This window comes from Osmia lignaria, chromosome 8 (assembly GCF_051020975.1).
Source record: "Osmia lignaria lignaria isolate PbOS001 chromosome 8, iyOsmLign1, whole genome shotgun sequence".
Lineage (NCBI taxonomy): Eukaryota > Metazoa > Arthropoda > Insecta > Hymenoptera > Megachilidae > Osmia > Osmia lignaria.
The window spans coordinates 10769910-10797526 of NC_135039.1; the positions used below are offsets into that span (position 1 = coordinate 10769910).

Sequence of the window (27617 nt, forward strand, 5' to 3'; positions counted from 1 at the left end):
TGGTGATTGAATGAAGAGAGACAGAAGGCTCGATAAAAGCGGGACAAAGAGGATCACAGAACAGCGTTAGTACAAGAGGGAGATGGAGAGAGAGAGAAAGGACACGACAGTGAAAGTGGATCAATACGCCGTTAACGTTTTGCCAGGCAACGTGCGACCAGAGTTCTCCTTGGAGCTTGCTTTTTTTCTTGCTAAGCAGAATAAAATCATTCACCAATCAGTGTTGCACCGTCATCATCTTTGCTTCTTTCTTCTCTATTTGTTATCATTAAACAAGCCTTTACATCATTCTTCTTCGCTCCATTTGTTCTCTAAAACATTGTGTTGATACCTATTGAAACATGTTCAAAGATGATACAGTGTCTCCAGTGAGATCAGAGTTCATCAGCGAAGCAACTTTTAATTGACAGTGTGATTTGTGATCAGTGATGACAGCGAAGCAATAGGAAATGGTGTGCAAAAGATCATTCTGAGTTGCTGGAGGGTTGATGATCAAGGAATCAACGCATGGAGAGAAGAAAGCTGAAGCTTTCCTAGTGTGTTGTAATCCAGAATCTTTAAGGACATCTTTGCTTAACTGTGGACCTGCCGATCAACATGTATCTTTCATATTTTGTAAGTAGCAACTTTGGTCATTTATTAAATTAGGGGTAGCTTGTTACAGGTGGGATCAAAATGGTATCTAGTCCCCCTGTTAAAGCTGTTACTCCATTAGACTTGGCACACATTGTCATATTCAACTTTGACCCATACCTAACTGCAGCATTCATTTGCAGATAAATAAGATCACCTGCAAGTCCGATTTAAGGTGTTTCCGTTTTCTTCGTTGGACCATCCTGGTGCCTCTCATAATCTACCTGTTCCTTCTCTTCGCCAAGTACAACAGGAACGTGCCCCTAAAGAGCCTGGTATCCCCAGCAACGGCGAAGGACGAGGAAGGTTCAATGATCGAGGACCTGTTCGTCGAACTGGAGGTGGTGACAGCTCCACGTGACAAGGAGCTGGATCGTCGAAGAGAAGTTGATCGCAGTATAAAAGAGGTGGAAGAGGCGGAGAACCGAGAGAACCCAAGGAGCCTCCTCGAGGATATATTTCAAAGAGCAGACACTGATCAGGATCAGCTGTTGGACATCCAGGAATTGGCAAGATGGATTCATATGAAGATAACTGAGCACATCAGCTGTGCCATGAGGGAGAACATTGGACTGTTCACTGCTATCGACAACAATCCACAAAACGGTAATCCATAAAGAGATGAAGCAGGAAGGAGTTTCTATAAATTCATTAATATTCATGAACATTGATTCTTCTTCACTGCGACAGGCGAGGTCTCGTGGGAAGAGTACCACGCGTACTTTCTCAGATCCCACGGATTTCCTGAGAGTTACGTGAGCTCTCACGACAAGAAGCACAGCGACATGTCGCGAACCTTAAAGGAGAGCATCATGAGGGACAGAGCAAGGTGGGCGGAGGCTGCCAGGAACGATCCGGAGAGGCTCGCACTTGACGAGTTCCTGGCTTTCACTCATCCTGAGAGCAGCCATCGAGCTCTCCTTCAAATGGTGGAAGACCTGTTTGAGAAATTTGGTAAAGCAGTGAAATTTATATTTTCTATATAATATGATTTTTCAAACGCCAGTCTTTGCTTCAGACCGTGACGGGGATGAACAGCTGACAGAAGACGAATTCTCAGACTTACCTGCAGAAGGGGTGGGATTGGATTTAAAGGAAGACAGACACGAAGCAGTGGGCGGAAGTGAAGACAGGCGGAAGGAGTTTCGACATCTCATTGACAAGAATAAAAATGGAAAGGCTGACAGGGCAGAACTTCTGGTAAGCGGATGGAGAAATCTAAAAAAAAGAAAAAAAGTGAACGGATGAAATTTATTGTACTGTTTCAGATGTATATAGATCCAAGGAATCCAAGGCACGCTATACAAGAAGCTCAGCACTTGATAAACTTATCAGACACCAATCTGGATGGCAAACTGAATCTATCTGAAATTCTAAGCAAAATGGACTTATTCTTAGGGAGTAAAATGGTGGACACAGAGAAAAGTTTTCATGACGAGTTTTAGGAAACTCAATATTTAAGAAAAGACTATTTTCAAGTAGGAAACAAGTCTGAAGATGAATATCTTCATCTACTTTTATAGAATATAAAATTTCCTTGTCCTTAGAACTGAGCACTGTTTTGATATCGGTAATAATATTTATTATTTAATTTATTAAGGATGCGTCAGTATTAATTTAAATACTAAATTCTGATGAAATTTGTACGAGCTTTTGAAACATATCTGTGATAGTTTTTACAATGTAGATTACTATTTTTGTTAGCTGGGATTATTATGATTCAGATAGAGTCATTGGGTTCAGAAATAAGTTAAGTTTTCTATGACGCTATGTGTAAACGTTGTCTGGATTTAATTAATATATTTAAGAATTATTTATATAAATGTATTTATTTTTGTTATTGTTAAGAACACCGTGTTTTATGTTGACTGAGGTTTATAATAATTCAGGAGAACAACACCATGGATGTTCCTTTATGCAAAAAACTTTATACTGTGTAAAATACTTTTTTCTACAATTAATCATGGTAATATAAACTTTTTGTAAATATCAGACTCTGTATTTGTTTTTAAGGAACTCCATTTTTATTTAGAAAATTATTTAAACACTTTCTTCAACGAATTTTAATTTTACAAAATGAAATCTAACCTCAAGGGTTGATGCAACCAGACACAATCGGTGTCACAATTATTTATTTATATCTTAAAAAAACGCACAGCTACAAAGTTGTTGAAGCACTGATGCATTTGCTAATTGGCTAACCTTATGACTAATTATCTTTCATCTTGCAAAAAAGCATACAAATAGATTTATTCTATCTATAATTTTGCAGCTAGTTGTGATGAAACTGTCAATTCTAGTATCATTCAATATTAGAAATGTTGTACATATTAAAAATGTTGCCCTTATGTTTGAAGAAAAATTTTCATTCATTAGGTAAAACTAATTCAAAACGTTGTTAAATTAGTTTTGAAATGTATGTAGTTAAAAAAACTGATATTTTACAATAGTCTTCGTAACCACAAATTACAGAGATCATTAAAAGCATATAAACAGCAATTACACACATCCAGTTAAATCTATATAAACATTTTCATACAGCAGTCCCTCTAAAAAAATGTAACGTTACTTGAATTATTCTTCAAACATTATAACTTATTTTAACTAATGAACATAATGTTTTGTTTCAAAATCCTTGGATTCTCATTCATCATCAATCTTTTATTTATTTAGTTACTTCACTTTAAATCTGAATGATTATCAGTGTTTATTCATCAACCACTTTCATTACTCCATACAAAACTTTTATTCATCAGTTCACAGCCTAGTTCACATTCTTATGCACCTTCTAATTAATTAGAAATCTGATACATTGCAGATACCTTATTTCCATCAAATATCACATTAATATCTACCTCGAACAATACATTTCACAAAAAATTTCTTTACTTCTAAGTCATCAATTAATTTCATTCTAAATATCATCAAACTTTCCACTCACCCATTCCATTTCACAATTCTCATTCCAAATCATTAATATTCTTCTCTCAAGTGACTCCAATCATCAAATTTCATTTCAAGCTGTTTCATTTTTCATACATAAACCAGCATTTGAATTCTTCGCTTACTTCAACAACCTGAAACTCTGAATGATCATCAATTATTTCATCATTCATAAGATTCCATTCAATCTATAATTTCAATGACATTAATAACCTTTCAACCACCAAATCCATTTATCCCTTTCAGTAAATAAAAATGCATGAAAAATCACAGTCCAAATTAGTCCACATCAATTAAATTTCTAGACAGAAGCTTGATTCACAATGGTTCAGGTTGATCCAGGTGCTGCTTCATCCTTCAGACAAGTTTACAGTCCAAGTGGAATAATTCTGAAGTTTTTGGCCAGTGTCGAGGATTCCTGAGACGCTCCACAGTCAGACCGCTGTTCTGAAACCGGGAATAAGCATCATTCCCATGAGAAATTAATGTTGTTTCAACAACAATGCATTCCTTTGATTCTGAAAGATAGACTACAGTGCAAGAAGTTTTGAGGGGAGGAAGAGTTTTGAAGACCCCAGAAGGCATCACCTACTTTTTAAGCAAAGATAAACTGGAAGTTAGGCGAAAAGAGAAAGATATAGTTACTGGTGAATCCATTGAAATGTATCAATTAAAAAAAGATTTAAATTTTGAGAATATTCAGAGCTTGGATAACATGTCTGAAAGGGGAAATATGATGCAACAGAACATGCATGGGTCATGCCTGTCTGGTGTGTTTTTACCTACTGATACGATGTTGCTAGAAGGACCGTCGATGCTGGTAATGATCTAAACGCGGATGGGCGAGTTTTCTTCGATCATTACTCACTCAGCAGGTCGGTCCGGTGGTGGAGTGTTTCCACCTCGACAGCACAGTCTTATCCAACTGCTTGGTCTCATCTCCTCCTCTTCCATTTCAATCACTGTGAGATTAATTTGATATATCTTTTTTCTTATGAAATATAAAAATTACATGCAAGCAGATTTAATTAAGAACCTCAAAACAGAAACTATTAGTTATAACAGATAGAAATTTGTATAAATATCACACACCTGATGCTACTCTTTGGGGTTGGCAGCCACTAAAAGTCGACTGTCTTCTAGGTTGCAGGTCAGTTCCTCTTAAAGAAAGGTAGACGGATATGGTTTTGTCCAGAGCGAGTCTCACCTGCACAGAAAATATATTGTACATTGATCTTGAACCTTCCTGATGAGACACTGGGTAGGATAGCTAATTGTTATTAATTGGCATATTTCAATTGTTTCACCTCGCCATTTAGGAAGCAATAGAGTGTTGCAATAAACAGGCCTTGAAAAGACTGCAGAAAGTATGTGGAATAAGACCATACTGCAAATTTCTTCACATTGTGCAGGGGTGCGTCTATCATGCAGAGCACGTTGGTGATGCCCAATAGTGGTAGAAGTACCACAGCTGCTCTCACAGCTTTCCTGTGTGAAAAACAATAACGTTAGATTTTCTGTGATTAGTTTCAGTCGCTTTGCTAATTGTTCACTGACAGGACTTGTTCTATTTCACTGGTGTGGCTCTGTCGAAGCTTCACCACGAGTACCCTTACAATGTTCAGTAGGAACAGAAAATTGAGCTGAAAAATACAATTGAAATTGTCTTCTTCAAATTCCATTGATACATGTACTTAAGATTCTAATTTTTATTTTACTTACCAATATAACTGCAAACCTGGGTCCTTCAAGGATCCAAAAGTAGGAAGACAAATTATAACCTGACCAACATCTGGAAAATCTAACATTGGACATGAATCAACAATAATTCAAATTAAATTGGAATACAAATTATTTTCTGCGTCTTTTGTTTACTTCATTTACCTGGACTTTGGATGATAATAAAATGCAGTAATGATGGCCCAGATTAAGGTCATCACAACAGGACATCCCCAGCCAATGAATCTGTACATCCTGTAGTAAGACGTCTCTTGGAACACCGTCACTGCAACAGTAGGCATAAAGAAGAAAAAAAAGAGATTCTTTTGAAGGACTTCTCATTTTGAAAAAAACGTATAGTTACTTACCAGTGACCATGTTGTGTAGGAACAAGCCCTCTATAAACATCCACATGAACATTGAAGTTTTTGCATACTCCAGCAAAACATAGCTAGCCTCGCACAGCACAGGCTGCAAAAAGAAGAAAATTGCTTGCATGAATTGTAAATTTCTTTGAATTATTACTTAAATGGTAGGAGTGCTTACTGTATTTCCTATGCCTCGCTGAATACCATATGTCTTCTTCCTTTGGATTTCAATGTCTATGTACACTGTTAATCTGATGAGAACCTGGACAACCATGGCTACAAAAAGGTTCTTGTGTATCCTGGTTCTGGTGTTTCTCAAGGATCTAAATAACATTAAATTTCATCTTAACAATCAAGCACCCAAGTGTCTAAATAACACCAATTTATGACCCACCTAAAACGACAGAATATGGCAAGTGAAGCAAGCAATGCTACCAAAGAAATACTCAAACCAACGAATTCCAATATTCGAGTCTTCTCAACTATTTCCATCTTCATCTGAAATAAAAGAAGAGCTAATTACAGCTGTAATAGTAATTCAAAAGGAGGCAAGTTATTATTTAAAAAAAAAAAAAAAAAAAAAAAAAAAAAAAAAAAACGGGGACCATGGATTTGAACCTTGGACCTTTAGATTGCGAGTCAAGTGTTTTACCCCGGAGCTAACCGTTCATATGTGTTCATTTGTTATACTTCTTAGTGTAACGTATTACAGCTGTAATAGTTATTCAAAAGGAGACAAATTATTATTAAAAAAAAAAAAAGGGGGGGGGACCATGGATTTGAACCCTGGACCTTTAGATTGCGAGTCAAGTGTTTTACCCCGGAGTTAACCGTTCATATGTGTCGAATCGTTATACTTCTTAGTGTAACGCATTACAGCTGTAATAGTTATTCAAAAGGAGACAAATTATTATTTAAAAAAAAAAAAAAAAAAGGGTGGGACCATGGATTTGAACCCTGGACCTTTAGATTGCGAGTCAAGTGTTTTACCCCGGAGCTAACCGTTCATATGTGTTGGATTGTCATACTTCTTAATGTAAATGGTAACTAATTTTAATTATTAATATCTTTTAAACAATTAGCCGTCTGCCCCCAAAATGGGGTATAGGCGCGTTCAGCTGAGGAGCTCTACAATGTGGCAAAGTTTCATTAATAAATAAGCGTTACACTTGGGTAATTCTTCTTGCGAGTTCATTGAAATCACGACACTCACGTTACCCTCGATGGTGTTGGTGTAAACTTTTCCATGTAGCCGCAACATTTCCGGTATCAGACAGGTCGTGTAGTTCGCCCATCCGTGATGGGAGTCCTCGTGGCTGGTACCGTTCTGGCCCTCCCACCGACCGTTGTAGCCGCACTTCTTCTCCACGGATTCTACGCAAACAACGCGTTTACTTAGCATGCATTCCTGGCGCACGTCGAGGAGAATAAACTGGAACGCGGACTGAATTGATCTGGTCGCTCTGTTTGCCGAACAATTCTCTGGTAAACGAAGCTTTGAAATTCAACTTTGAACATCTGGCTAACGACACTGTGCAACTTTCATTGGGTAGAATGATTACCAGTGCCTGTAATTGGAAACTGAACTTTGATATTGATTTGGATTAAAGTTTATAATTATGATTGGAAGGTAACCACATAGTGTAAATGTTTCATATTTGATACCAGTTTACCACAGTTATTTGAACTCCTGTTTCTTTGATGCAGCAGAATTTCCTAAATATAATATGTCAAGAGATGAAGTTTTCTTCCCAGTCAAACTTTGATGAACAAAGTTAGTCTCTCAGCAAACTTGAGACATCATTTCATCCAATAAGAAGAAATGGATGAAACTAGTTTTTAGATATGAAATTTTTTTCTCCTAGAAATTCTGACTGCAGAAGCTTCTGTCAACAAAAAATGTCATCTGGCAAAGGTGTTTTTAAAAGAGCAGGATAAAGGAGAACCATGAATATTCCATGAAAGAGGAATCCTCAAAGAAGTGTATCCGGATGCTTAAAACCTTTCTTGAAGCCCCTGTGAAACCAAAGAGCTACCGCATTACAGTCTGTTTTCCAACTTCACCGGTTGAAAGTTCGCCTTCAAAGGATCTACAAAGATCAAGGGCATCGTGAGTGGCGGTGTTCTAATTTTGAGATTACCCCGGTTACAATGGTACTTCCAACTTCAATTGTACGTTATCCATCGCATATCTGGAGGAAGAACGATCGGCAGAGACAGTTTTATCGGTACAGTCCCTCCACTTTAATCGTGGAAACGTTTGACGAGAGACGACAGATCGATTTGCGGCCGGGATTCGCGTGCACGCGTTGCTTATACTTGAACTTGCCTCTAGCAATATCACGGTGCATTTACGGTTTCACAATATCGCTAGGGAAAACAGAGGGAATGAGAACCTGGAGAACGCCACTCGACCCACTTCTCCAACACGTTTTGATTGCACTCGATAACGCGGGAAAATGTTACGAGCGTTGAAGTTGACCTGACTTCTTCTCTTTAGATGTCTTTTGTGATTACGTTGCATCAATTCGTGGAATCTTAATACCTTTAGGCGGAGAATAGTATTGCCGTCGGTTAATCCAATGGAGGTGTTTAAGTATTAAGTATCCAAGCATTCAAATACCTGAGTACCCAAGCACTCTAATGTCTAAGCACCCAGGTGTCTACACACTTAAGTATCCTAGTATCTAAGCATCCCAATACTCAAGCACTCCAATACTTAAGCACCTAAGTATTTAAATATCCAAATACCCAAGTACCCAAGCATTTCAATACCTAAGCACTCAAATATTTAAGTATCCAAATGCCAAAGCACCCAAGTACCCAAGCATTTCAATACCTAAGCACCCAAGTGCCTATACACTTAAGTAGCCCAGTATCCAAGCACCCAAGTATCCAAGCACTCCAATACTTAAGCACCTAAGTATTTAAATATCCAAGTGCGTAAGCACCCATGTACTCAAGCATTTCAATACCTGAGCACCCAAGTGCCTACACACTTAAGCACCTAAGTATTTAAATATCCAAATGCCTAAGCACCCAAGTGTCTATACACTTAAGTACCCTAGTATCTAAGCATCCCAATACTCAAGCACTCCAATACTTAAGCACCTAAGTATTTAAATATCCAAATACCCAAGTACCCAAGCATTTCAATACCTAAGCACCCAAATATTTAAGTATCCAAATACCTAAGCACCCAAGTGCCTGCACACTTAAGCACTTAAGAATTTAAATATCCAAATGCCTAAGCACCCAAGGACCCAAGCACTTCAATACCTAAGCACCCAAGTGGCTACACACTTAAGTACTCTAGTATCTAAGCACCCAAGTATCCAAGCACTCAAGCACCTATTGTGTAATTGTCCAAAACAGCTTTCCAGCTGCTACAAAAATATTATACTTGAAGTCTTGGGGGCATCAAATAAACTGAAACGTTCTCTCAATTCTATTGTTAAGTTCAGAAGTAAAAAGGCTCCCCTTAGATTCATTGGTCACGTAAACACGCATTCGGTGAAAATAACTTCTCTCTCATCTGAATCTGTTCTCAGTCTCTTTTTTTCTATTGATAAACGATGCAGCGAAGGAAAGGAAAACCCCTATTTATTTTCTATGATATGTAATTCCGTGTTGCAAGACTTTTCCTTCGCGGAATGGCTTGAAAGGTGTGTGTATTGAATTTCCTTGTCAGTTTAAATGCCAATCGATTCGCAGCAGTATCTTTGCTGTAGCTTCCAACCGAGAAAGAATGAAAATATATAAACAAAAGAATTATTTTTTTCTTGACAGAAATTCTTTCTTGTACTTGTATATTTAATTGTCTAAATATTGAGATGTTTAAGAAAGCAACTGTACAAATTTGTTCTTTTTTTTAGATACTTCTTTGAGGCAGGCAATTAGACAGAAATTAAAACCAATCAAGAATATTTGTACTATTTCAGGATACAAATTAAGTTCACTTTCAACGATCCCAGTGATAATTGTTTCAGTTTTTGCTTCTTCTTCAAAGTGAATTTCTTTACACTTTCATGAATTAAAAAAATGAAATAATTAACAGATTCCAATTAGATTAGGGTAAAAATAATGAGTTGAATAATTCCTATTGAGAAGTCATTCATGGATACGTCAGGCAAGTTAATAAAATGACGTCGATCAACGATTTGTCAGGAACGAATCATGAAATTCAGGAAGTTTTAGCAGTAAGGCTCTCCTTTAATTAATTCCTGAAACGATGGTTCAGGAATTTCCCGATTACCATCCGGCATCGCTAAATTCATTTCCACAGAACAGGTTCGCTATGCAAATGCCTCTTCCGTTTCCACAAAGTCGTTCCCCCAAAGTGGAACTAATTAATCAATAGCTTGAAAAAAAGATTAAAGAAGTCTTCAAGGTTTCATTTTGATGAAGAGCAAACGTTCCACGTCGCCGCGTTAATTGCCTTTGAAATAATGAAACAAGTTTTCAACCCCCTGATAAATAGATAGATTGAAGAGAAGGAACGCCGGCTGAACTTTCATCTCTGTCTCATTAACAGATTTAATAATTATGCAGCAACGTTTCCTAACACTTTTCCTTTCTTAATAAATTAATTCTTCAGATTAGAGAGATTAGAACACTAACTGTCTGGAAAATTATATTATCATTATTGGATTATGAGGTTTGTAAGAAGACTTGATTTTAAATAATGCAAATACCTAAGTATCTAAGTACTCAGAACATCCAAGTATCCAAATACCTAAGTCTTCAAGTATTTCAGCACTCAAGTATCTAAGTATTCAAATATCCAAGCACCCAAGTACTCAAACATCCAAATATGCAAGCATTCTTCACCTATGCTTTTATTTATCAAGCAGCCTTCCAGATAAATTCTGCTTAATTTCTTTGAAATTAAAAACCCAATCTACAATTCAAATATTCAAGCACCCAAATATCCAAGCACCCAAGTACTGAAATATCCAACCACTTAAGCATCCCAATATGCAAGCATTCTTCCCCTATGCTTTTATTTTTCAAGCAGTCTTTTCCAGATAAATTCTGCTTAATTTCTCTGAAATTAAAACCCAATCTACAATTCAAATATTCAAGCACTCAAGTATTCCAGCACCCAAATATCTAAGTATTCAAAAATCCAAGCACCCAAGTACTGAAACATCCAACCACTTAAGCATCCAAATATGCAAGCATTCTTTTCCTATGTTTTCATTTTTCAAGCAGCCTTTTCCAGATAAATTCTGCTTAATTTCTCTGAAATTAAAACCCAATCTACAATTCAAATATTGGATAATTAAATATCCTAACACTCAAGTATTCCAGCACCAAAGTATCTAAATATTCAAATATCCAAGCACCCAAGTACTGAAACATCCAAATATGCAAGCATTCTTCTCCTATGTTTTCATTCTTCAAGCAACCATCCAGATAATTTCTGCTTAATTTCTCTGAAATTAAAACGCAATCTACAATGAATCCCTTGTGGTGAACACGTTGGCTGAAAATTACACGGCTATTCTAATTATTCCTCACCACTTTCACCACTCTTTCTCTCGCCCTCTCTCTATGCCTCTAGTGGGTGCAGCTAACAAGCAATTTAAATGTGCATTCATCAAACGAGTGCACGCGCACTTACTGGTCGTATCGAATCCATCCTCGAACGGGCATCTCTGCTTGATCGTCGTCGATGCTTTGGTCGGGGGCCAGCAGAGCAACGAGTCCCATACTGGTTTGCACCAGAGCTCTGGAAAAAGGTAAACGTGAACAGCATCACCGTTGTCGTGTGCATCCAGCTGACGGGACGCGTTGGCGTTTTATAATTTCAAATTGAGACGCGATATACGGCATATGACTTGGCTCGACGTACATCTACTTTGGATTATCTTCCCTCTGGTTATGGTGTTTCTTGAAACATAACTGGCAATTCAATATCTATCTTTAAAAAAGGAGAATTTTTCTTGGAAAGGTGACATACATTTTTAAAGAAAAGTTTTCAAAGAAGAATTTGGATTTTCTCTGGAATACTCTGGATTTTCTAGTTTAATAATAAAATTGAAGAATTTTAATATATCTAATATATTGAATATATTAAATAATAATCAATTTTAATCATTTGATTAATATTTAATATATTCAATATACTAGATATATTAAAATTCTTCAATTTTATTATTAAACTAGAAAATCCAGAGTAAAAGAATAAAATTGAAGAATTTTAATATATCTAATATAATGAGTATATTAAATATTAATCAATTGATTAAAATTGATTAAAATTCTTCAATTTTATTATTAAACTAGAAAATCCAGAGTAAAAGAATAAAATTGAAGAATTTTAATATATCTAATATATTGAGTATATTTAATATTAATCAATTGATTAAAATTGATTAAAATTCTTCAATTTTATTATTAAACTAGAAAATCCAGAGTAAAATAATAAAATTGAAGAATTTTAATCAATTTTAATCATTTGATTAATATTTAATATATTCAATATATTAGATATATTAAAATTCTTCAATTTTATTATTAAACTAGAAAATCCTGAATTTTTGAAAGAAAATCCAAATTCTTCTTTGGAGAATTTTCTTCAAAAATGGATGTCATGTTTCCAAGAGAAATTCTCCTTTTTTAAAGGTAGATATTGAATTGCCAGTTACTTATATTTAATTAACTTATATTTAAATATAATATTTAATATATTCTATTATAGTATAATAGAACTCTGATTCTTATAATATAATAGTTAATAAAAAAGAGAACTAAAAGCAAATACTACTTCACTGATATCAAGTTAAATTTATAAGAAAACTTGAAGAAACAAAAAATGTCTCCTTAAACATAATTACCATCGTCTGGAGGTACAAAGTTCTTTGATCTAGCGACGCAGAAATCCCGAGTATTGTTGCCAATGGCATTAGAGGCGTCCATGTTTCCTCTAATTGTCCATCTTCACTTCTTCCTGCTTCTACATTTTTATCTTTCCCCTTAGTTTCTTCTCGCATCAACAGGGACACCGGTTGAAACACGAATCCATTGTACTTTTTCCCTGTCCATTCATTTTTCAAATTGCTTCACCCTTTCTTCTTGAAGAGCGTACAATTGAATGCAATTCAACATGCAAATTCTCCCTTCAGACACGTGAGTTTCAACTCGTATATCCTTTTTTTGATTTTATTTCTCTAGATCTTTTATTTGACACGAAACATTTCGAGGAATTGTGAAAAGAATTCCTTCTAGAGTTTCTTCACCAGTGATGCTTTAAAGTGTGATCCTTTGAAGATTTCACCTCCTTTGATCTTTAATTCTCAGTATAATGAAATGTTTCTTCTTTTATATTACTTCTTTGTCCACAAATTACTGGCAACTGTAATTTGTTCTAGACACTGGACTTACATTGTGAACTGAGCTGAAGATATAAATACACTTATTCAAAATGATAAAACACAGAAGATTGTAGATGTCTTCAGTTTCAGATATGCTGCTGATCCAGTTGGTTCACTTCTCTGTTAATGATATTCGCTTGGACAGGTTCCTTTCTTCTATCTGTAAAACAGAAAATAATTAAATTAAGAAACTTTCAAACGTTTAATATTAAAACTACTCAAAGGAGACTACCACTTCACTTGAGGAGCCACGCGGCCTGACCTGGATACAACATACAATATAGGTGTCTTTATGGGGATGGTAAAAGAAATGATGAAGGCATGGGTGAGAACCCAAACCCACCAGATCTGGAGCTGAACTTAAGGCATATGGCACACTAAGGCCCTGATCAGAGGGCCATCAACGCTGCTAGACAGGACCCTAAGCTGAAAATTACTCCTCCCCTCCCTATGACCTATGCAAATAGAGCAACAGAACAAGGGGTGGGAGTTATAACCACAGGGTGGAATGGTGAAGGGGTGGTCAAGGCACCGCCCCCCTATTGCAATGATTGTTTGGAGCAACACTTGGAACTGATGACCAGGTTAGGTACTTCCCCCCAAAGTAATGCTTCGCACTGGTTCCAGGGGGTTAGTTTTTCTGGTAACACCAAGCGAAATCGAGGTAGGGTTTTTAGTGGGTACACTAGGGAGAATCTAGGAGCCCCACACTACCCATTTTCACCCCTCGTTAAAAAAAAAAGGGCCCTAAGCTGCCCAGAAAGACACCAGCTGCGTCTACTTGTGGGGCTCATCACTGGTTCACGAGGAAACACCTGACACATCTAGGTTTGGAACGAGAATCTGGGTGTTCTCGAGGAGGGTGACTCCTCTCCACTTGATATCGCGTTGCAAAGGCCTGGAGACGCACCCCTGGAGATCATTGGAGTGGGCAGGCTCCTGGGCTTCGCAAAGGAGGCCGGCCTTCGCAATTCACCTCGGTAGCTGGAACTGCCCGTTCGGGCTCGGATACAATGGTTCCTTGAAGACTGAGTGCCCGGTATTTCAATAATAATAATAACAACCACTTAGCTTGAACAGTATTTTTTTCTAAATACCCTGAATGTTTGCTTTTGAAGAATAATAATAAGAAAATAAATTATATAAAATATTCGACAGAAGAGTAGAGATGAATTATATTGGAAAACTGAGTAGCTGTTCACGTTTCCCCCCTGTACTCAGCATTTTCTGTTCACGAGAACGTTGAGCTGGTACTCTTGGGAAATAAACGACCACTACAGCTACGATTTGCATGTGCAAGCGAACGGACATGACTGGATTCTTCCGGTTTGTAAGACAATCAAGCATCCGGTTTTCTGTGGAAATTGCTTCGTTAAACGTGGATGTAAAAACAAGAGTATCCTGTCGCCGCTGATGGTTTAAGCGATGAAAACTGTGACGGTTTTAATTTCAACCGTGCTACGAACGAACCAACCAGCGTGAAATTAACGTCGTCGTTTTACTGCCTTGGTGAAAAAATAATTTTCTCGTTGGAAAACTCGTTTAGTAGTTGATTTTACTTCTTCGCAATTTTTTCACTGCCCCTTGTTCCAGGAAACGGACACTTCTATTCCAATTAAAATGACTCTCAGTGTCGAAGAACCTAGACATTAAAAATGTTTCAATAATGGAATGCTTGTTAATGGTGTCTGTAAAAAATAAAAAATGAAAAATATTATGAAATACTTCCAGGGAAAAGAAATTAAATTCAAAATCCTATACCTTCAAACGCCACTGAATATTCAGTGAAGAAAATAAGAAATATTGATACTCTTATAGAAAGAAGAAATATATCAATACTTGAAAATTACTCTGAAATATGTATGGGAATGTTCAATATTAAAAAGCTTTAACAACAGCAATATTTATACATTTCACTGTTCCTAATTGAACGTTATTAAAACTGGATCCTAACAAACATTTCTAATTGCCTTAATTGTTGATAGCTAGTACGATATTAACTGCGTTCAGCTTTGGCTGAGAATGTATGAAATATTTCTGGTAGAGAATTCTGCTCCCTCAAGCAGATGAATCAATTCCCAATGCCGCTTCCTGTTTCCGCTTTGGTCCACAGAATAGAGGATCAACGACTTAGATTCTCTTGGGAGACGCTCTGACACCCTTATTTCAGAAAGGATCGATCGCCAGCTCCTCATTACCATCTGAAAGACGTCAGGACAGAAAAGAACGTCAGGAAGACTGATCTACCTTACAATTGTGTTTCAATCTCAACAGATGAAATGGATTCGGTGAAAAGAATTCTCTCTTCTTTGTCCCTGTGGTGCTAAGAAGAAACTTATTAAAATAAATGAATTAAGTTGCTGCATATTAAATGATCAATAACACTTACAGGATATCAATAAAAACCTTCAACTTTGATGAAAAGACCTTCATCAACATTTCCAGCAAAATGTTGAAAAAAAAAAAGAAAGAGAAAAAGGAAGGAAACGAAGTCGAAAAACAGAATTTCCGAACCAACAGGCGTACCGTGTGGCGAAGCAATGGAGAAAAAATGAGAATAAAGTGAAAGAGTAGGAAATGGCACAGGTACGGTTGGACCGTTGCCAAAAAGTCGAGATCACGTATTTGCATCGTGCGTTCAGTCTCGCGTTTGTGCCTGAATAGTGTCTGATTCGAAGACGTCTTTATCCCTCGTTGGGCTTTCAGTTTCCTCAGTCCATTCAAACAGTTTCGATCACGTCGAGTCGAAGAAACCGATGCAGCAATTTTGCTAGAGGCTTCTGCTGACAAAGCTGATTATCAATTTTTCAAATCAGATATCTCTACTTCGCAGGGGCATCTTTCTGGCATGCACAGTGTTTACTTCTTTCAGGAATTTTAATAATGGAACAATGATAAGGCAGACTGGTCTTGTAGTGTTACTGTACATCCCCTTGAAAAGTAATATTCATTCTGCAGAAGGCAATAGCTGCTCGAAACTTTTCCAAGTTTACCAGATCCTAGAGAATCTTATTATTAGCCTCAACTTCATCTTCTGCCGGGATATTGAGTTCGCTGTCGTTACACGATTACCCGAACTTCCGGCTTTCGTTAAACTGAGCGAATCGCAGCGGTACATCGGCGAAATTAAGATTCCCCGTGGGAACAAAGACAACGAGGATGAAATTTTAACGAACTTCCACCCCGTCGAACTTGCGGCCCGTAGGTGCGACGATGCAGTTGCGAATAATTTGAGAGTTCCCGAGGTAACAGCAGCGTCCCATAGTACACATTCATACCCATCCAGAAACTTGCACGGAACTTCTCTGGAACGCTTATCGCATGATTTATAAAGGATCTGTTCCTTCAAAGTTGAAGCTTTTTTTACTTCCCTTCCGATACAATTTATTTTCCTTCCACTTTCATGAAACTTTAAGCTTCAAACTGATATGATATAAGTTTTAATATAGTTGGTGATCGAATTCAATTCTGAAAAAGAAGATAATTAATTTAGAAATTTCATCCCCATACATTGAAATTCCAAAATATTTCCCTAAAATTTATGTAAAATAATTTTAACCTATCTTCTTTAATATGTGTCCTTAAAAAAAAAAAAAAAAAAAAAAAAAACACTTTGGATTCGAACCCCGATCATCTCGCTCCTAGGCTAACGCTCTACCACCTCACCCACGTAACCGTCTCTGAAAGAAGAGTTGCCTACATGACATACCAGATACGTGAGAAGCTTTAAATTAAAATATCATAAAATTGAAGACCCATTCTGAAGAAACCCATTAGGGTTTTGTAATTCTATACGTATACTACAACTTCCACCTAGTGATATTCCAAAAGGCGGTTTCCACACATGTGCCCTCCCCTTGTAAGATCCAAGAAGAAAATCAATTGGATACCTTGCACCCAATAGGGAGCTTAAAATTTCATCTTCCCACAATTGATTGATCATCCTGAATGTAAAAAATTTCCCATTTACAAAGGGATTAAAGGATTGCAATCGCTAAGAAGAATCTGCACAATGGAGGAGCCCGTCGCTCCTATCCCCTGATTGTCCAGAAACTGTTCCTCTGTTGGAACAGTGGCCTGAGAAAGGAAATCCATGAATGTTTCGTGTACTCGGCTAACGCGAGAATTTCACGTTGAAATGGGACAATCGATTGCAGGAGGGATCGAGGCGGACAAGGACGACGCATTTTTGTAGGTCAGAATTCTCATTGCAAGTTAGTTGGCGAAAATCGAGGCTGGAAAAGAGTGAGCCACTCGTGCTGGACAGACTTAGAATGCCTGAAAATGGAAATAGATACACCAACCACTATTCGTGTCTCTTCCTTTTCCTCTTCTTTTTTCTTATTTGGAACGGTTAAAAGGTGGAAGAAAAACGCTTGATGTTGTGTAGAGCGAGGCCAATGCACTTAAACGTGCAGAAACTTGTGAAACTTGGAGAAAAGTAGTTCCTCTTTACTCCCTTTTACCTTTTACCGAGTTACTGGAAAGGAAATTTTCTGAAGAAATATTTTTCCCCTTCAAATTTCATGTTTATACCTAAATTGAAATTTCAGATGCACTTCATTGAAATTTATTTCAAATTTCATTTGAATTTAATTATGATATTTGATGTGAAATTTGTTACTTCTTCCAAGCATCAAGCACAACTTAGCATGAAAGGAAATCTTTTTCCAAATTGAAGAAAGAGATACTGCCAATCTTGGAATATTTCTTCAAGTTTCATGTTTATCTTCTTTTCACAGGGATAAAGAGGAATTACGTGCCATTTCTGGAACGAAAGAATGGTTTAATTACAGGCGAAACTTTTCGTAACAATGTAGCTGCTATTTCAGCGCATCCGACGGTTCCAAAGTTTAAGTAATTCAAAAGTTTTCCAGCATGAACTTAAGGAAAGAAGGGTTAACAAGTTCGTGAAGAGTTAACACTGATAGTACTATGATAGTTACACTGACGTTTCAGTAAACAAGAAGATCAATTATGCATGTGATTACCTGTGAGAATTCTCAACAGAACAGGGGTGCAAGTTTCTCAGATCAGATTAGTCAGTGATATGACATTCTAGTTCAATTTAGCTCATCCTTCTCTAGCCTTCAAATTCCATTGATTTAGGATTAATTGAACACAGTCAACATGCTTCAACAGGAGAAGTTTCATCCACTATCTCTTCTTTACGGTACAGTTTTCAGAATATATTTTAAAGTGCAATAGCTGAAAAATAAAAATATTGTTGAAAATTTAATTTTGAATATAAATTATAATAATAATAAAATAGAAATTAATATAGAAGATTATAATAATCTTTAAATTAAATTGAAGTTCATAACAGTTATAAGAAGTGCAATTGCTGAAAAACAAAATTTAATTTTGATTTCAAATTTAAATAATAATAAAATAGAAGATTATAATAATCTTCAAAGTAAATTGGAATTCATAACAGTTACAAGAAAATATTAAGATAACTGAAGAAGAAAATCAAATTTCATGTAATACCAAAGTTTACATAACAGAATATTTTCCATTTTAATTTCACCAACAGCTTTCAAAAAGGTATCTAATTGTCCTAATGGTCCCTCGACACAAGTACAATTAAATTAATTAATTACAAAGCAGAGAAGAAAGTCTGTTCCAATTATAAGGACCATTAACACTTTGTTAGTACCAAGAACTAATGGACCGCATGCGGTGGTATTCGAACATAAAATTCTCTTTACATATATAGTGCAACACGACACGCCGGTTTCCTCTAATCTGCGTGGGAAAGCGGGCAAAGTGTGGATGAAAAATAAACAAACAAGGATCAAACAGCAATATGACTTATCCGGTCGAGTCCCAGATTCCCAGTTAATTGGTCAGTAAAATAAGCAGAATAAGGCTCTTCACGTTTTAAACATTCGACCGGGGGGGGGGGGGGGGGGGGGGCGTTAATTCGTCCTCTTCTGTAATTACACAACGGGCCATATTGGCTCGAATGATCGAGTACCCATTCCAATCACCGTACAACTCACTGGCTGATCGTTTAAACACCCATCCTCCTCTTTCTTGGTATCTCACCAATTACTTCCTTTGTAAAGCTGCAACCCAGATTTCGAAGTTTAAAAGTCCCCCCCTCCCAGAGGGGAAGCGTCCAGTTTTATTCGAATATTGCGCCTCGCGGTGTTTTAAATTGAAAAAATATCCCAAAGGTAGAAAAGAGACTCTAACCAGCAAGATCCGATCAGTTAGACAAAGTATTTTCCCATTGTTTCATGGACAGTTGTAAGGTGCTTAGAACAGTTACTAGAGATGTGCTCCGAGGAAACAAAATGCAATTTCGAAGCACCTACAATCTCAATTTATAAGACTTTCGAGAGACATTCGCTTCAACCTGTACGCTCACTGGATACAATAGCAGTACTCTATCTTTAATGAACCATCTTACAAAGCCATACCCTTCCACGGTCTTCGTGTATCAATCAATATACCCCGCTCTTTTGAAAGCAACTCACAGTTCACCCTTTGAACGTTAATGCACATTAAATCACCCATTTTGGAGCATGATTTGATGAAGTAACGCCTTTTCCCTGGAGCAGCCCTGGTCAAATAGGGAAAACCACTCCTGATGTGCCGGTTCCCCTTCCAATCCTGCTCCTTCAAGTAAGGAGACAGTACCGCCACTAGGAAATACAGGGTGATCCTCTCGCTAAGGGACACTTTTTCAGAGCTCCCGGGGTCCTCCCTATAGCCCCAGTGCAGGCCACCGTAGGCGCACTACCTCCGGCTCCTCCCCAGGAGGCTGGAGGTGTCTTTAGAAGATTTTCCCCAGGTAAAAAAGAAAAGAGCAAGGGGGGGGGCACCTCCATCAAGTAAGCCAGGCCTGTCCAAGTAGGGAAATCCACTCCTGGAATACATGTTTCGGTTCCCCTTCCAACGCTGCTCCTTCAAGTAAGATGGGACGGTTCTGACTACCATCTCTCCGAGGAGACAATACCGCCGCTAGGAAAGACGGAGAGATGGTAGTCGGAACCGTCCCATCTTACTTGAAGGAGCAGCGTTGGAAAGGGAACCGAAACATGTGTTCCAGGAGTGGATTCCCCTACTTGGACAGGCCTGCCCTGTGGGGACTGGGGGTTTTAGTTGTAGATCCTGGGATGTAGGTCTTATACAGGGTGATCCTCTCGCTAGGGGACACAAAGGAACTGGCGACAATGAATCCCTTGACCGCACCATGAAGACACACAGAGTCGACTCGTCCCGGGTAGGTTCCCGCTGGCACGTGACAATACGGACCTCTTTATGGTGCGGTCAAGAGGTCCATTGTCGCCAGTGTTCCTTTGTGTCCCCTAGCTAGAGGATCACTCTGTAGTGGTCAGACCAGCAGATTGGGGATTGTGCCATAGGTGGTCAGACAAGTAGATAATTCTTAAGGGCGCTGGGAGTTGTAGTGGAAGGCTCTAAACTGTAGGCCTCATGGATGGTCAGACAAGTAGGTAAGCCCTATGCCCTATGGCAGGCCTGTCCGAGTAGGGGAATCCACTCCTGGAACACATGTTTCGGTTCCCCTTCCAACGCTGCTCCTTCAAGTAAGATGGGACGGTTCCGACTACCGTCTCTCCGAGGAGACAGTACCGCCACTAGGAAATCAGGGTGATCCACTCGCTAAGGAACACTTCTTCAGAGGTCCCGAGGTCCTCCCTATAGCCCCAGTGCAGGCTACCTCCGGCTCCTCCCCAGGGGGCTGGAGGTGTCTTTGGAAGATTTTCCCCTGGTAAAAAAGAAAAGAGCGGGGGGGGGGGGGGGGGGGCACCTCCATCAAGTAAGCCAGGCCTGTCCAAGTAGAGGAATCCATTCCTGGAACACATGTTTCGGTTCCCCTTCCAACGCTGCTCCTTCAAGTAAGATGGGACGGTTCCGACTACCGTCTCTCCGAGGAGACAGTACCGCCACTAGGAAATCAGGGTGATCCTCTCGCTAAGGGACACTTTTTCAGAGCTCCCGGGGTCCTCCCTATAGCCCCAGTGCAGGCCACCGTAGGCACACTACCTCCGGCTCCTCCCCAGGGGGCTGGAGGTGTCTTTAGAAGATTTTCCCCATGTAAAAAAGAAAAGGGCAGGGGGGGGCACCTCCATCCTACCGTCTCTCCGTCTTTCCTAGCGGCGGTATTGTCTCCTCGGTCCCATCTTACTTGAAGGAGCAGCGTTGGAAGGGGAACCGAAACATGTGTTCCAGGAGTGGATTCCCCTACTTGGACAGGCCTGCCCTAAGCGCCCCAAGCATATTTCCTAGCGGCGGTACTGTCTCCCCAGAGAGACGGTAGTCAGAACCGTCCCACCTTACTTGAAGGAGCAGGGTTGGAAGGGAACTGGAGCATGTGTTTCTGGAGTGGTTTTCCCCTACTTGACCAGGCCTGCCCTAGAGTAGGCCACCCTCGATGATAAGGGATGCAAAACGCACCCTGATAACCATTTTAGAGGGAAATAAAATTTGAAGAAAATGATTACCTAATACAGGGGTTTAGCAATACAGTGGGTGATCAAATTATTAGAGCCATTTACATAAATTGACGAATTTACATAAAAGTGATTAATTCTTAAATGAAAACCGAATTAAACAGAGCTCTTATTATTTTTCTATGATGTATTGATGCTTGTAAAATTATGATACACAGTTGAAAAAAGTGGAAGTTTTTGACCTGGAAATTCTTTGGACCTCAACCCCATTGAAAATTTGTGGAAATATTTATTAGTAATAAATGTAAATTGATTGAACGTTTGATAGAAATATGGGCCAGAAATAAAGCAATAACAATGAATTGCTTAAAATGCATCAAAAGTATGCTGAAAAGAATTGAGGCAGTAATTATAACAAATTATTTTTATAAGTATTCTTTTGTATATTAATAGCAGAGGATTATTGATTAAAAGTTACACAATTTAAAAACCTTAAAATTCTGGCTCTGTTTCTACCCAAACACGATAATAATTTGATCACCCACTGTATTCTTCATCTTAGCATTGATCATTAGCAGCTGCTTGAAGTGATTGAAAAGAAATTAATCTTATCAATCCTGATTACAGTACTCTGACAATAACAAATGATCCATCTGTTCAATTGGGTTACCAGAGAATCCCTTCAAACATATATTTCCAAACTGAGTTACACAGGAATTCCTTCAAGAAGACTTTCAAATTCAATCAAAGAAAATCAGATGGTTCATTTTCTTTGATGATCAAACTTACAAACCCCCTTTGTTTGTTACATAATTTTCTTCTTTCTAAAGATGAATTAACAAAGAAAATTTCAATGAACTCAAAACAATAATTAACACTAGAACTACCAAACCAGTCAAAATTCTTATTTTAATACTAGAATTATCAAAGGGGTAAAAATGACTGTTTTTCAGTTTCTTATTTTAAATTAAAAAATTTGATCAAGGTATTTTTGCTGGAATGTATAATAGCTATTTTCAAGATAAACAATGGATATAAATATTAAATTATGTCTCATCCTTCACCTATTCAATTTTCTACATTATTTTCAACTTAATAATAGACGTGCATCAAACGTCGCTAGTTCTAGCGTTAAAACAGAAAGAGAAGATATATGAAATGTTTAAAAGAGATATTTTGAAGACAGGCGAAGGAGGCGTTTAAACACCAATGTCACGGGCATTAACCACGGAGTCTTAATCCGAGCAAAGAGGGGCTTTTCGTGGATAAACCAGCGCAGAGCAAACTTCTGCCTTTCGAGGGTGTCTCGTTAAAACTTGCCAGCCACGTATCCGCAGGATTAACGTTTCACAGAGGCCGGTGAGAAACGTTGAAAGGGTTGTCCTCCTTTTTTTTTTTCTTGAATCAGGAATTAGATTGTAAGCTTGGTCGAAGCAAATGTTCTTGTTTAATTATGACTTCCAGCCAAGGAGAGACTGTCCCAGATAAACTTCACGGTATCCCTTTGACGTTTTACTAGACTCACCCTTCTGCAAACAAGCAGATTTCCTGGAAGCAACTGTTCACTGACGTCAGAATAAATTTTCAACCAACAAATCTCTATGATGAAAAGTAGACGCAGAGGAATATTAAAGAAGAGATGTTTACCTGTTACGGATCAAGGATCACTAACTTCCTTTCATGCTCCTTTCTTCTCAGATATTATCCTCAAGTATGGCTGATAAATCTTGCAAGATTTGAATGCAAAGATTTCAAGATATCTTCACTTAGAGTGGTAATACTTGTTGATAGAAATTCATTGAAATTCTTCTATTTCTTCACCTTTCCTTTGTCAGCTATCTAGATGGATGTGAATGAAACGATTTACCGGAAACATCAGGGAGCAACCATGTGTGTATCGTCTTTTCGAAAATTCGCTAGCTGATTAGCCCACTATCGCGGCTCCATTGTTCGTGTGAGGCTGTGTTACGAATGCACTTTCGCATCCCACCGTCGAGCCTTGACCTGAATGAATGTTTAACGATCGAAACACGCTGAATTCAAGATCTCTCGTGATTTGGGGAGATTACCGAAGACACTGGTCTAAAGGTTTCAAGAAAGAACGATGGTGGTTGAAGAAATCAAAGTCCCTCGTTATTTCTTCAATTTGGTACTCAGTGAAAGAAGTCGGTATTATTAATAAACCTAATACCAGATCCAATAGTAGTGACATAAGTAATATTTAGTATAAATTATGCTAATAGATAGAATAGAACAACTTCACATTAAAATACAATTTTAAGACAGATGAAGTTATACAAAAGTATTATTAACAAACCTAACACTAGATCCAATAGTAATAACAGAATTTAATACAAATTATGCTAATAGATGACTTCCCATCAAAATACAATTCTAAGACAGATGAAGTCATACAAAAGTATTATTAACAAACCTAACACTAGATCCAATAGTAATAACAGAATTTAGTACAATTTAGTACAAAATATGCTAATAGATGACTTCCCAAAATACAATTCTAAGACAGATGAAGTGATACAAAAGTATTATTAACAAACTTAACACTAGATCCAATAGTAATAACAGAATTTAGTACAAATTATGCTAATAGATGACTTCCCATCAAAATACAATTCTAAGACAGATGAAGTCATACAAAAGTATTATTAACAAACCTGATACTAGATCCAATAGTAATAACAGAATTTAGTACAATTTAGTACAATTTAGTACAAATTATGCTAATAGATGACTTCCCAAAATACAATTCTAAGACAGATGAAGAGATACAAAAGTATTATTAACAAACCTGACACTAGATCCAATAGTAATAACAGAATTTAGTACAATTTAGTACAAATTATGCTAATAGATGACTTCCCATCAAAATACAATTCTAAGACAGATGAAGTCATACAAAAGTATTATTAACAAACCTGACACTAGATCCAATAGTAATAACAGAATTTAGTACAATTTAGTACAAATTATGCTAATAGATGACTTCCCATCAAAAGTTTAATAACTTGCAATCCTAAGGCAGATAAAGTTACACAAAAGTTCCAAGTGCTTTCAAATTACATAATTGTATTATTATCACTGATATTAACAAACCTAACACCAGATCCAATAATAATAACATAAATAATGTTTAGTACAAGTTATGCTAATAGATAGTTCCAAGAACAACTTCCCATTAAAAGTTTAATAATTTACAATTCTAAGACAGATAAAGTCACACAAAAATTCCAACTGATTTGAAATTACATAATTGTATAATTATCACTGATATTAACAAACCTAACACCAGATCCAACAGTAATAACAGAAGTAATATTTATTACAAATTATGCTAATAATAACCCTAAGAACAACTTCCCATTAAAAGTTTAATAACTTACAATCCTAAGGCAGATAAAATTACACAAAAGTTCCAATTGCTTTCAAATTACATAATTGTATAATTATCACTGATATTAACAAACCTAACACCAGATCCAACAGTAATAACAGAAATAATATTTATTACAAATTATGCTAATAATAACCCTAAGAACAACTTCCCATTAAAAGTTTAATAATTTACAATTCTAAGACATAAAGTCACACAAAAGTTCCAATTGCTTTCAAATTACATAATTGTATAATCACGAATGATTCTACTTATTATATGAAAGTTCTTAATGAAAAACATTAACATTTAAACCAGCTCGCTAAATTCATACATTCAGGATCACTATCTGACTCTTCCAATCCCTTAAGCTTATCACGTATTTTCATTTCATCTGCAATTCAAAACTGGTCCACTACCTTCTAACGACCCCGACCTAACTGTTGGAACGATCCTGAACAACAGTGAAGTTAAGTGTGCCAGTTCATGAACAGAAACACGTGTTCCTGGCTGCTGAAGTAGTTCGAGTAAATAACATCTAAGACGTCCACAGTGGAAGCAGTCGACAATAGCGAGACCCGTTCCGTGAACCATAAGCTTCATTCAATTTATTACCGTGTAAACGTCGCGACGTAATGTGCGAAGGTAAACAGAGAGAAACTTGTATCAAATTGATCGCCAATGAAACTTGATTACATCCTGCAGCTGGTTGAAATGTTTACAGTGGAAGAAAATAATTGTCCAGGGAAGAAATGTTTACTGTGGAAGAAAATAATTGTTCAGGTATGAGGCAGCCGTGGGTGACAGAGGGGAGGGGCTGAAGCGTCGAGGGAGTTGCGGATAATTGGAAATCGCAATGATGCAGCAGTCACATAGGGGACACGCGTGAATAATCACGCGTCCTGGAATCGAAACTGGAAGATATACACTTTCAACGAGATTACCTGGAAGAAGATTGCCGAGCTGACTGAAATATTACTTTTCTACATCTGACACGATCACAGATTAAAGTGTTATACAATTTTTAAAAAAATCCTAATTATTAATTCAAATAGATCACTAGGGAAATATTTGGAATACTTTCTAGTGAGATCTAACAAAATTTTAAAACACTTAGTTAATGATCTAATCAGCTAATAATTAGGTAAACAATTACCTAATTATTAATTCAAATAGACAGATCACCAGGGAAGTATTTGAAATATTAAAAAAGAAGAATACTTCCTAGTGAGATTTATCTAAATTTTAAAACACAATTAGCTAATAATTAGTTAAACAATTACCTAATTATTAATTCAAATAGACAGATCACCAGGGAAGTATTTGGAATATTAAAAAAGAAGAATACTTCCTAGTGAGATCTGTCTAAATTTTAAACCACAATTAGCTAATAATTAAACAATTACCTAATTATTAATTCAAATAGACAGATCACCAGGGAAGTATTTGAAATATTAAAAAAGAAGAATACTTCCTAGTGAGATTTATCTAAATTTTAAAACACAATTAGCTAATAATTAGTTAAACAATTACCTAATTATTAATTCAAATAGACAGATCACCAGGGAAGTATTTGAAATATTAAAAAAGAAGAATACTTCCTAGTGAGATCTATCTAAATTTTAAACCACAATTAGCTAATAATTAAACAATTACCTAATTATTAATTCAAATAGACAGATCACCAGGGAAGTATTTGAAATATTAAAAAAGAAGAATACTTCCTAGTGAGATCTATCTAAATTTTAAAACACAATTACCTAATTATTAATTCAAATAGACAGATCACCAGGGAAGTATTTGAAATATTAAAAAAGAAGAATACTTCCTAGTGAGATCTATCTAAATTTTAAAACACAATTAGCTGATAATTAGTTAAACAATTACCTAATTATTAATTCAAATAGACAGATCACCAGGGAAGTATTTGAAATATTAAAAAAGAAGAATACTTCCTAGTGAGATCTATCTGAATTTTAAAACACTGGACTAATGCAATGACTATTTTATAATGTATAAAAATATAAAAAACCTTGCAAAGGACCTACTTCCAAGCACACTAACAAAATAAACAAAATATCCATCTGGTAGAAAATGAAAAGAACCAAAGAATATTACAAAGCATCCATACACCTAAAAAATAAAATTTGTCATCAACATGCTTCAACTGTTCAGGAAAATTTTTTCATAAAATAAGGAATAAATAGATAAAGCACTTACCAAGCGACGAGCAGAAGGACGCAAAAGCAAGGTGAAGTTTTAATTGATGGATGAACAGGTTGAAGTCTCGTGTTGACTGCAGTCTGGAACACGTTTGCCACGAGGAACGACGCGGACTTGACAAAGTACGCGCGGCAACTGTTAGGAAGTCGTCCAGTTGCGCAAGGAGTTGCATCCCTCCCCCTCCATCGGTTCAAAAGGGCTACTGACGCCCCCCCCCCCGCCCTCCCATCCTTCTTCGCGTAAACCGATTCGATATAAACCAACTGCGAAGCTCGCAACGAAAATGTCCTGTGCACAATAGGTCTTTTATTATTTATCCAGTTGGACAATCACTCTTTTCTTCCTGGCCAAATATTTTCTGAAAATATGAAAGAAATTTCTTTCTACTTAAAAGCACACATTCTTCTATCCTAGACAGTCTTATAAAACTTCCCAGCTTTAAAAGCTTCTTTTAGGTTCTACTTCTTAATTCTAACTTCTCTAATAATTAACAATAATTATTAATAAATATTGTAACAGAATTGCAAATGGATGA

General features: G+C 37.0%; 2 protein-coding genes across 2 annotated transcripts; one reads left to right on the forward strand and one right to left on the reverse strand.

The window, feature by feature from the left end:
* Nucleotides 1-127: 127 nt before the first annotated feature.
* myd (stromal cell derived factor mayday) lies at nt 128-2573 on the forward strand. Its single transcript, XM_034334731.2, has 5 exons — nt 128-615; nt 777-1239; nt 1324-1587; nt 1652-1833; nt 1902-2573. The coding sequence occupies exons 1-5, from the start codon at nt 598-600 to the stop codon at nt 2076-2078; spliced, it is 1104 nt and encodes a 367-aa protein (XP_034190622.1). The 5' UTR covers nt 128-597; the 3' UTR covers nt 2079-2573.
* Nucleotides 2574-2673: 100 nt separating this feature from the next.
* Pdfr (Pigment-dispersing factor receptor) lies at nt 2674-27265 on the reverse strand. The gene is made up of 15 exons (XM_034334723.2): nt 27080-27265; nt 18034-18250; nt 12506-13202; nt 11290-11397; nt 6877-7037; nt 6058-6161; nt 5842-5986; nt 5664-5766; nt 5461-5581; nt 5299-5377; nt 5134-5219; nt 4884-5064; nt 4669-4783; nt 4445-4538; nt 2674-4023 (listed from the first exon to the last, which is right to left on the reverse strand). Exons 3-15 carry the CDS (start codon nt 12585-12587, stop codon nt 4011-4013), a joined length of 1392 nt encoding a protein of 463 aa, XP_034190614.2. The 5' UTR covers nt 12588-13202; nt 18034-18250; nt 27080-27265; the 3' UTR covers nt 2674-4010.
* Between the last annotated feature and the right edge of the window lie 352 nt (nt 27266-27617).